We start from the raw sequence: 12,230 nt of genomic DNA, 5'->3' as shown, positions 1-12,230 counted from the left end.
ATATATATATGTACACATGCACACAGTTATACAAGGTCTGTTCAAAAAGTATCACAACTTTTGTGTTTTTTCAAAAATTATGTATTTATTCATGAATATCTATTTTGTCCCCTTCAAAGTAATCCCCATTAGATGTTATACACTTGTGCCAACATTTTTTTCAATCCTCAAAGCACTTCAAAAAATCATTTTTTATGACCTTGTTCAGCTCCTCCTTCGATGCAGTCTTTATCTCGTCAATCATAGCATAGCATCGTCCTTTCATGGGCCTCTTCAGTTTCGGGAATGAGAAAAAGTCACTTGGGGCCAGGTCTGGGGAATACGGTGGCTGCGGCATCATTAGTGTGTTGTTTTTGGCCAAAAATTCATGCACAAGTGATGTGATGTGTGTGGAGGGGTGTTGTCATGGTGCAAAAGCCAATATTTGTTCTTCCACATATCCGGGCGTTTGTGGCGGATTGCCTTGCGCGAATTGTGCATTACTTGCAGGTAATATTCTTTATTTACCGTTCTACTGTGTGGCAAGAACTCATGATCCCTGCAATCGAAGAAAACTGTGAGCAAAACTTTAACATTCGACCGAACTTGGCGCGCTTTTTTAGGTCTTGGCTCGTGCTGCAGCTCCAATTGGGACGATTGGGAGTTTGGGGGTTTCCACGTCATAGCTACAAACCCATGATTCATTACCAGCTATGACCCTCTGGAGCAAATTAGGGTTGTCGCGGACAGAGTCCAACACCTCATTAGCAATGTTAATGCGTTGCTGTTTTTGGTTGAAATTGAGCAATTTTGGTAAGAATTTTGCGGCGACCCGTGTCATGCCCAAATCATTGGTAAAAATGGAATGGCATGAGCCAATCGATATGTTTAGGTCCTCAGCAACTTCTCTAACCATGATTCAACGATTGGCCGATACTATTTTCTTCACTTCATCAATGTTTTTGTCTGTTGTTGACGTGCTCGGTGGTCCGGCACGCTCCTCGTGGTTCATATCTTCTTGGCCCTCTGAGAACATTTTGTACCGCTGATAAACGTTATTTCGGCCCAAGGTAGCTTCTACATATGCTACAGTCAACCTTTGGAATGCGTCCTTGCACTTAATTCGGTTTTTCACACAAAATATGATACAGATTCTTTGATCCATTTTTTGGAACAGGTAAAACTCGAAGACCAGCCAAAACCGTCCAAGCAAAACAGCTGTCAACAATTAAATGAACATTCAAAATGGTCGAAATTGTCGGCATAAGTGAGAGACATAAGTAACAACATAATGCCACAAAAAAATCGAAAATCAAATGTATGTCAACTATGAAAATCCAAAATTCGCAACACTATTTGAACAGACCTCATATAATAAAACAGGTAACACATAGCAGATAGAGGACACTCACATTGTAGAATGTTTGAGCTTTCAGCCTTCTCCGAGGCCTTCTTCAAGTAAGACTGAAAATTCTCTGAGAAAAACATGGGAGTCTGGGGGAAGAAGGGGGGAAGGTGCAGCGAATGCTGGGAGGGGAATTAAAGATGGTGGTTATGGGTGGGAATTTCAAAAGATTGAAAATCTGTGGAGCGGTGGATTTTATTTTGTTAAAGCTTTTCTTGGTAACCGCATTTGTGGAATGCATGTTGTAGATTGTGGAGGTATTAGTTAAGAGTGGCCTTGGTGTTGCAAATCCAGTGTTTGCAGATAGAGAAAGAGTTCTGAATCGAGCGTTTGGTGTGGGAAGGATGACAGCTTGTATTATGTAGGTGTTGTTGATTGTTAGTGGCTTTGATATTTACTGAAGTGGTAAATTTGTTTTTGTGAAGTGAGATGTTGGTGTCAAGAAAGTTGATGGTGGAGTCTGAAATGGAAGAAGTGAATTGAACAGTGAAAGATGAATTTAAGGACAATAAGAAATTATTGAGAGACTCGGAGCCGTGTTTCCAGAGAATATAAATGTCATCTATGTAGTGCACCCAGAAAAGAGGTTGGAAGAGTTGCTGTGAAAGGAAAGTCTCTTCGAGATGGTCCATGAAGAGATTGGCATTCCGCAGAAGGGCTTGTGCATTCTGATGACCCCTAGAGTTGTGCTCACGGGAGTAATGATAATTGCTCCTGGTAGGGTCACTTATGCTAGATAGGTTGAAGGTTAGCAGCCAGATGAACGGTAGTCCACACAGCATCTGTTCCTCAGTGAGGCTGCTGCAAAGGCGTCTGATGCCAGTGGGGCAGCCATTGAGTAATGGTGTCACGTTAAAAGCACTATGGAGGAATGCTAAAGGAAACCACATCAATTATTATCCCTTGAATATAATGATGGACAAAATGGAGAATATGAGCCTGGTAACAACGGGACTTGGCCCAATCAGCCTTGTGTCATTCCCAGCAGCAGTAGAGACAAAGCTTTCGCGGTTGTTATCTCACGGAACCCTTGCAAAAGAAAACTGCCAGCAGCAGGACAGAAGACGTAGAAGAAGAAGACCAAATTAGTTAAAATAGGAACTTGGAATGTTAGGACATTATTGAGGACAGGAAAATTAGAGAATATTAAGCAAGAGATGGAGAGAGGAAATATAGATATTTTAGGTTTATATGAGGTGAGTTGGAAGGATAGCAGGGATTACTGGAGTAATATTTATAGAATAATATACAGGGGCGTGAATGAGAGCCAACGAGGGGTTGCTATAATGTTGAATAAATAGGTAGGAAGGAGGGTAGTCAACATAGAACCAGCAACGGATAGAAAATTACTAGTACAGATAAAAGCAGAGTCGACGAACTTGGTCATTGTTCAGGTGCCTCCAAGCAATCATAAGGAAGGAGAAGTCGATAGGATATACAATTCATTAGCGGACATAATTGCTTGTGTTCCCTCAGGGAAACATTTCATAATGATGGGAGATGGAAATGCGATGCTAGGCAAAGTAAGAGATGGTGTTGAGGTTGGGGACTACGGTTTTGGTACAAGGAATGACCGTGGGGAGAAAGCAATTGAGTTCTGTAGAAGACGAGGGTTATTCATCACCAACACTGTGTTTAGACACCACAAAAGGCATAGGTATACATGGAAAACGCCAGATGACTCAGGAAGATATCAGTTAGATTATGTTATGGTTGGGTACAAATTGAGGAACAGTGTGATAAGTTCGCACAGCTTCCAGGGAGAGGATGCAGACTCTAGTCACAATTTAGTTGTTATGAAGTGTAGCATCCGTTTAAAAAAGATGAGGCAGGGGTGAAGGGTTAGGAAATGGAATGTAGAAGCATAAACTGGATTTAAAAGGAAGGAGTATCCACAGGCTGTACAAAAAATCACGAATGAGGGGAAAGAGCAGAGACTGTCGTGGGAAAATGGGAATAAGTATGTCAAAAAAGGGATATCGAAAGTCATAAAAGAAACTATGCATAGGAACAGTTAATGTGAAAAGGACAAGGAAACAATGGATCACGGATGAGATAATTAGTAAGATAGATGAGAGAAGGAAATGGAAGATCTGTGCTAACAGTTAGAGATAAGTCGGGGAAGATAATTGTTGAAATAGAAAAGATCCAAGAGAGATGGAAGGAATGTATAGAAGAACTGTATAGTAAAGAACTTAGGCCAAAAAGGTTAGATATAAAAAGAGAAAATGACATAGAGGATAGCTTAGGTCGAGGCATACTCAGCAATGAGATAGAAAGGGCTTTAAGGGAGTTGAAATCAAATAAAGCCTTGGGGGGTAGACAACATTCCTGCCGAACTACTAAAATGTTTAGGAAAATGTGGAAGGAATAGACTAAATGGACTAATTCGTAGCATCTATGAGAAAGGAATCTTATCGGAAGATTTTTTGAGTTTAGTGTTAGTTCCTCTTCTGAAAAAGATAAAGGCTACATCATGTGAGGACCACAGAACAATAAGTTTGCTATAGCATGCAGCTAAACTGGTTCTCAGGATGATCAACAAAAGGCTGGAGACCAAGGTAAATGATTACTTAGGGGATGATCAGTTTGGCTTTAGGAAGGGGAGAGGTATGCGTGATGCCATTTCAGTAATGAGATCACTAATAGAGAGAAATATAGAATACAATTAGGGCGTATTTGTCCGTTTCGTAGATTTTGAAAAGGCGTTGAAAATGCTAATCCGCAGCCTGTGCATGTCTCAGACTGCTCAGGTACAAGTGGGGGACAGAGAGTCCAAATGAGCAGTTTTAGGAAGAGATGTAAGGCAGGGTTGTCCATTATCACCGGTGCTGTTCAACGTATATGTGGAGGAAATGATTAAAGAGGCATGGGAAGAACTGGAGGTAGGAATGAAAGTGGGCAGGGAATTCGTAAAATCAGTTATGTTTGCTGATAACCAATCTTTAGTTTGTCAGTCAGCCAAGTGGTTGCAAGCATTGCTGAGTGATTTGGAAATTCAGTGTGATAGATATGGGATGAGAATCAATATTAATAAAACAAAGGTCATGCGATTTTTCTGAAAGAAAAAGGCTAAGCTAAACATTAAAACTGAAGGGCAAAAACTAGAGCAGGTAGAACAGTTTACGTATCTCCGAAGTGTTTTGGGCCAACTTGGCCAAGATAGTAGGGACGTAAAGAGAAGAATTGCGCTAGGAAAAGAGGCTTTCCCACGGAGGAGGGAGTTGATGACTGAGGCGTTGAGTAAGGATATTAAGAAAAGACTCTTAAAAACTTTAATATGTAGCGTAGCTATGTATGGTGCGGAAACGTGGTCATTGAAGCAGGAGGATAGATGTAGATTGGAGGCTTTTGAAATGTGGGTGCGGAGAAGAATGGAGAAGGTGAAATTGACCGAGAAGAAAACAAATGAGGAAGTGCTTGGTATGGTGGGCAAAGAGAGGGGTTTGTTGGGAGAAATCCTATGGAGGCAAATGGATGAAGGGTGTATTGAAAGGCAGTGGGCTGTTGAAGACTGTAAGAGAAGGAAGAATGTTGGGCAAAGGAGGAAAGATCAGGAACAGGATAGGGATATTGGACGGTATGAAGGGAGGAAGGAAGTACATAGAGATGAAGAAGGACTTGATGTAGAGTTGGTTGCTGGATTGTGTTTTGTAGTAGTAGTATTTAGGGGAGGCGACTGACAGCTGAGGTCATTTGTGCCTTAGGGGATGGGCAGGAAAGGATGAAGGGTGGAAAGAAACCCGGCGTTGGCATTAGCCAACTCTTTACGAAAGGCACCAAGGGGTCTGCAGCTTAACACCCCATCCGACAGACGGCATTGTCCCTCAAAGTGCCCTCCACAAAGCACCTCAAGTGGGGATTGAGATACCTCTGATAAATATTCAACACCACCGGGATTTGAACCCGGGCCATCTGGGTGGGAAGCCAGTACGTTAGCCCCCGCACCATCTCGATCCCCTTGTGTTTTGTTAGTAGTCACAAAATATTTATTTGGTAGTTGTGTCCATGGAAAACATACCTTAATTGGTAGATTACTTGATAATATATTGAATCATGGTAAAATTATTTTCTGCCTTGACAGGCTTCACTGGAATTGAATTTCTGTATGGAATATGGACTAATAGTTTAGGGCTAATATCAGATGGTTTCCATATGCTATTTGATTGCTCAGCTTTATTTATGGGCCTTGTTGCTGCAATTGTTGCACGTTGGAAGCCTTCAAAAACATTCTCTTATGGGTATGTATTTTCTTATAATATTAAAAAAATGGTTTTATACTTCTTTGCTCCTATTGTGTAATTGAATTATTAGAATATAACTACTTTTAATCCTTTTTTCAACCTTTCATATTTTCTTTAAATTTATTTGCAAGGTATGGTCGTGTTGAGGATTTATCTGGCTTCACCAATGGCCTTTTCCTTGTTGTCATATCTTCATTTGTATTTTGGGAAGCTGTTGGCCGTTTACTGGACCCACCTAGTGTTGGAACACAACAATTGCTTGCAGTATCAGTCGCTGGTCTCTGTGTTAACCTATTAGGAATCCTTGCATTTAGGTGAGAGTTAATATATTTTTGAAATATTAGATATTATTTGTCTAAAGAATACTGCACCCTGTAACTTAGTATTTTATATAATATTGAACAAGAATGCAATTAATTTGTTAAACTTTGATATTAAATTTCAACCTGGAAGCGTGAATAGCGAGGTAAAAGAGCAAAGAAAGTGAGAGGCAATAATATGAAAATTATTTGCCTGTACTAATAGCCATTTAGCAACAAACTAAGGATTTCAGAAGCTAATTACACACTGATTTATCCCTGATTTTGCTGCCCCTTATTTTTTTAGTATTCCACATCTTTCAGTATGTGAGTGCCATTTATTTTGATGACATCACCAACACTTAGTTTATTTTAGTCATCACCAACACTTGGTTTAGACACCACAAAAGGCGTTGGTATACATGGAAAATGCCAGGAGACTCAGAAAGGTATCAGCTAGATTATTATTATCAGCTAGATTAGATATTCTGGGTAGGCACAGGTTTAGGAACAGTGTGATAAATTCACACAGCTTCCTGGGAGTGGATGCCGACTCTGACCACAATTTGGTTGTTATGAAGTGTAGTGTCTGTTTCAGAAAGATAAGGCAGGGGCAGCAGGTTAGGAAATGGAATGTGGACACATTAAATGGATTGACATGGAAGGAGTGATCAGCAGGCTGTACAAACAATCACGAATGAGGGGAAAGAGCTGAGTAGTATTGAGGGAAAATGGGAATATATCAAAAAAGGGATATCGAAAGTCATAAAAGAAACTATGTATGGGAACCGTTAATGTGAAAAGGACAAATAAACTATGGATCATGGATGAGATAATTATTAAGATAGAGTTAGGCAAAAGCAAGTACAAAGAGTTAAATAATGAAGTGAGATGGGCAACAAATAAAGCAAAAGACGCATGGTGGAAAATGCCGTACAAGGATATAGAAAGTTTTCAGAGGAAGAGTGAAATTGGTGTGTTATATAGCAAGGTTCAATCACTATTGGGATGTAAGAAGGGAAGATCTGTGCTAACAGCTGGAGATAAGTCGGGTAAGATAATAGTTGACTCAGAAAAGTTCCAAGAGAGATTGAAGGAATATATAGAAGAATGAAGGATATATTTGACAGTTCACAGTGAGCAAAGTAGAAGAAACACAGTCTGCACCCTACCACAGCAGGTTTCGTACTGAGTGTAGGGACAGTTAAAAACCAAGATGGTGGCTCTAGCCCTACCCACCGCCATGCTAGGCCAAAAGTTAAATTACTTCCTTGGCAGCCCTTGTACACAGGTTGTTCAATAAGTCCTTGGAAAATTTTTTTTAACCATCTTCTTTTCGCTTGATACCCATTTCCTAGTGTTTCTATTCCATTTTTAAACCATCCTAAAATTAGGATTTTAGAAGGTCCTCGAAAAAAGCATTTGTGCGGTCAATGACCTCCTTGTTTGATTTGAATCATTTTCCTTTGAGCCATTTTTTTCAATTTTTGAAATTAAAACGAAGTCACTTGGAGCCAAATTTGGTGAATACTGTTTATGTCATAATAATGCAATCTGTAATTCCATAATTCACCTTGGAAACTCTGCAGGTGTGCATGCACCTCTGCATTGTGTTGAATGAAGAAAATTTTTTCTTTGCCAAATGAAAACATATTTTCTTGATTTCTTCAGTCAACCATTACTTAACAGCAGGTGATACTCTCCATTTATTGTTCATCTTTGGTACTAGTAGTTAATGTAGATGATTCCACATGCATTCGAAAAACCATGGCCATCACCTTTTTGGCCGATTTTACCATCTTTGCCTTCTTCAGAACCAGATCGCCTTCAGTAACCCACTGTTTGATCTGTTCCTTTGTCCCTGGAGTGTAGTAGTGTATCCATGTTTAGTCCAGAATTATTTATTGATCTATCGATCGAAACTTGTCAGGATTGAGAATGAAAAAGCCAAACCAGCCTCCTAATCGACCACATAATTGTTCATTCTCCACTGAGAGAAAATGTGGCACGAGATTTTTTTCCACCCAATTTTTTGTGCAAAACTAAAAACACTCTTCAAATTGAGTAGCTTCAGGCATGATGTGGTGGAAGTCAAACATAATTAATAACTGATCGTAGCACTTTTCCTCTATATACGAGGGTCATCCGGAAAGTAGTACCCGTTCGTGCCGCATGAAGTGCTGACGACGCGAGTAGCCGCTGGACGAGGTCAGATAGCTTCAGTGGCTTGTCTGCCTTCTCTGAGCCAAGTTGCGTGACGCTAGCATTGCCTGTGTTGTTTCTGTGATTGTTTACAATGTTTAAAAAAATTGAGAACGCCGCCAGTTGTGAAGTGAGGGCAGTGATTAAATTCCTCAATGCAAGAAACGTTCGCCCATGTGATATTCATCGCCAATTAAAGGAGGTGTATGGAGACAATGTAATGGACGAGTCGTCTGTTCGGCGGTGGTGTCGCAACTTCAACATGGGGAGGGGGAACACACACGACGATGAGCGTTCGGGGAGACCGTCTGTCATTACAGACCAACTGGTGAGCTCAGTTGACGAATTCGTGAGGAACGATCGGCGCGTCACAATTGATGACATCTGTGAGCATTTTCCCAATGTTTCTCGAACAATTGTTCATGAAATTGTTAAACACCATCTGCATTATGCAAAAATTTGTGCAAGATGGGTCCCTCACGTATCTCAATGAGCTGGCGGCGAAGGACTATGCAGCAGGAATACAGAAACTTGTCACACGTTATGACAAATGCCTTAATTTGCTTGGAGATTATGATGAGAAGTAGTTTAAAGTATCCTCTTTCAAATAAAATTTTTTATGTTTGTTAATATTTACTTTTGTGTCTTTATTTCACGAACGGGTACTACTTTCCGGATGACCCTCGTATTTTTTTTTAATTTTACGACCAGGTTTTGATGTATTACATCATCATCAGGTACCTTATGATGATGTAATATCAGGTACCTGATAATGATATAATACATTGAAACCCAGTCGTAAAATAAAAATGTTATCAAGTCGGAAAGTGCTACGATCAGTTATTCATTATTCATTCAGTACACTCTACCATGTGATATGCCTATGTCCTCAACTATTTCATGAACTTTGATTTTGGGATCACACAAAACCATATCATGGATTTTGTCAATCATTTTGGAAGAAGTCACTTCCACTGGACATCCCCAACAATGTTCATTATTTGTGGATGTACAGCCATGTTTAACTCATTTACCCTATTGTAAACAGTCCCAATCTTAGGACCAGATGTGCCATGAACTTCAACCAACTTGGCTTTGATCTCTTTTGGTGTTAAGCCTTTTTAATAGAAGTATTCAATCATCGCACAATACTTATTCTTTTCCATTTTTCTAAATAAACAAAAGTTTGTTGCTTCAGTTGTCTATGAAAATGAAACAACCTGATTGGTATAACTGAAACTTTAACAGCAGTCAGGTAAGAGATGAGGCTTAATAAATGCAAACCTTTTCTGATGCTACGAGCATTATCTCATGGAATTTCTGAGAGAAGTTATTGAACAAGCCACATATCAGTTGGACTATGTTATGGTGAAGTGCAGGTTTAGGAACAGTGTGATTAATTTGCTCAGTTTCCTAGGAGCTTATGTGGATTCATAGCATAATTTAGTAATAATCGAGTTAGCATTCAATTCTAAAGATAACACAGAAGATGAATTAACAAATGGAATTTTGAAACATTAACAGGAATGAGAAGAAAGGAGTGTCAGCAAGCTTTAGAGAAAATGATGAGTGAAAGGGAGCTGCGTACAATGTAAGGAAAAAGGGAAGCATAACAAAGAAGAGATATTGAAAGCTGAAAGTGAAACCACAGGAACAGTAAATAGGAAAAGGACAAGGAAAAACTATGAATTATGGACAATACAAGTAGAAAGATAGGTGAGGGAAGGAAATGTAAACACTGAGATATGTAGAAGAAAGTATAAAGCATTAAATAAAAAACTGAGGCAGAAAGTTAACAGAGCTAAAAAAAGTGTGGTGGAAGATGCAGTGCAAGGATATAGAAAGTTTGCAAAGAAGGGTGAAAATTTCGCTTGATGCAGGGAACACAACACACTCAGGAAATACAAAGCAATATTATCAGGAAATACCAAAGGAAAATCTGTGATAACAATCAAAGATTATTCAGAATATTACATGAACCAGAGAATATTCAAGATGGATGGAAGGAATGCATAGAAGAACTGTTTGGTAAAGACATCAGGCCAGCAAACTTAGACATAGAAATAAAATATGGTGTGAATGAGGTTAGCTTAGGTATACTTGATGATAATATAGAAAGGACAAAGGGAATTGAAATCAAAGAAGGCATGGGGTAGGATAAATTCCCACAGAACTACTTAGTTTAGGAAAAGCTGGGAGGAAGACATTTTGTGGACTAATTGGTAGCACTCATGAGAGAGGACCTTGACCTGAAGAAATTGTCTGATCAGTGTTCATTGGTTTTTATAAAAAATATCAGGAAAAGTTTTGGAAAAATAGATAATTTCAGATATTGCTCAATACCTGAAAATTCTTCCAAGTACAGAGTATATCCCTGGAATGTCAACGCACTTTTGCTAGCGGCTTCTCCTCAACCCAAAGGCTCGTAACACTAGTAACTGGTTGGCTTATTCCGGAAAGTCTTTATATTGAAAGGCCCAGAAATACCCAGCCTGACCTAGAGATGGCGGTAGGTGTTTGAAAAATATCACTGTATTAGAAAGTATACAATCTCTAAAGCATATATTTCAAGTTTGAAGTTGCAAAATTGTTTAGTATTTGTTTGGCAGCCATCAATAGTGAACATTTTCAGTGAATTTGTGAAAATGGAGAAAATTGGTTATCATTATGTGATACAATACTTTTATTTGAAAGGCCTCTGCCAGACCAATATGAAAGCTGAACTAGATTCTACTCTGGGTGAGTCTGCTCCTTTGTTTACAGCAGTAAAATATTGGTTAGCAGAGTTTAAACGAGGCCGTACGAGCTGTCAAGATGAGCATTGCATTGGTTGACCAAATGAGGTGACGACTCCAGAAATGGTGAAGAAAATCCCCAAAGTGATATTGGATGGTTGTCAACTGGAAGTGCACACGCTAGCAGACATAGTAGGCATTTGAAAAAGTTCAGTGCATCACATATTAACTGAAAATTTAGAAATGAGAAAGCTGTGTGCAAGATGGGTGCTGCGTTTCTCACACTCGAGCAAGACCAGTGTCGTGAAGATGTTTCAATTGAGTGTTTAGCAAAGTTTCACAGCAACAAAGCAGAATTTTTGCACTATTTCATAACCATGGATGAAACATGGTTCCATTACTTCATACCTGAGACAAAAGAACAATGAAAGCAATGGATTCAAAAGGGAGAACCGACTCCAAAGAAGGCAAAAACTGTTTCATCTGCAGGCAAGGTCATGGTGTCAGTTTTTTTGGGATGCGCGTGAGATAATTTTCATTGACTATCTTGGAAAAGGAAAAACTATCAACAGCAAGTATTATGCAAATTTATTGCAATGTTTGAGTGAAGAAATTATGCAAAAGCGGCCGCATTTGGCAGAGAAGAAAGTGTTGTTTCATCAAGACAATATACCAGCTCACAAATCCGTTATTGATATGGTCAAAATTCATCAATTAAAGTATGAATTACTACCTCATGCTCTCTGTTTGCCAGATTTAACCCCATCAGATTATGTATTCCAACTGTGATGAAGTGATGTTGGCAGTTAATGGCTATTTTGAGGAGCAAGAAAGTTCTTATTAAAAAAAAGGTATCTAACTTATTGAACACCGCTGGGAAAAGTGTAATGCATTTTTTTCCAAAGTTTTTGTTTTCTTTGTTGGGTCAGGTACTTCTGGGATTACCCTTGTATGTGTACCCATGCGAGCTTCTTTGATGGCACATAGGGGCCCATGGTGGTGTCATTTGAGGGAGGTTTTCACTTTTGGGAATAGGAAGTAGTCTGTTGGTGCCAATGGAGCTGTACTTACCAGCAGACACTTGGCTCTGCTTTTGGTCATCCATCAAGACCTTATGGATGAGTTTACTGCAGCTGTTTTGCATAGCTAAATTTTCAGTGCTAATGGTTTGCATTGTCATCTTATCCATGCCAATTTGTGATCATGCGGACACTTAACTGACTGTCTGTATTCAGCATTTCACACACATATTACATGTTTGAAGAGATTTTGTTTCTTAAAAACTGCAGTTTGTGACGTTCTTTCATCCTTGAACACTTGGCAAATCATGCCCAATGTCGATCTAGCCTTGATGAACGCTTGCAGG

At 39.3% G+C, this 12,230-nt stretch overlaps 1 protein-coding gene across 4 annotated transcripts in view; it reads left to right on the top strand.

The window, feature by feature from the left end:
* The window catches only part of LOC139690950 (proton-coupled zinc antiporter SLC30A5-like), a 56,095-nt gene that overhangs the window by 30,038 nt on the left and 13,827 nt on the right, over positions 1-12,230 (top strand). For all 4 annotated transcript variants that reach the window (XM_071588622.1, XM_071588632.1, XM_071588640.1 and 1 more), the window contains exons 9-10: positions 5,469-5,625; positions 5,760-5,942. In XM_071588622.1, coding sequence (XP_071444723.1) covers positions 5,469-5,625; positions 5,760-5,942 — 340 coding nt within the window. The remainder of the gene's footprint in view (positions 1-5,468; positions 5,626-5,759; positions 5,943-12,230) is intronic.

Source organism: Hetaerina americana, unplaced genomic scaffold (genome assembly GCF_022747635.1).
Source record: "Hetaerina americana unplaced genomic scaffold, ioHetAmer1.1.p SCAF_1, whole genome shotgun sequence".
Taxonomy (NCBI): Eukaryota; Metazoa; Arthropoda; class Insecta; order Odonata; family Calopterygidae; genus Hetaerina; species Hetaerina americana.
This window is presented reverse-complemented; position numbering and strand designations above follow the sequence as displayed.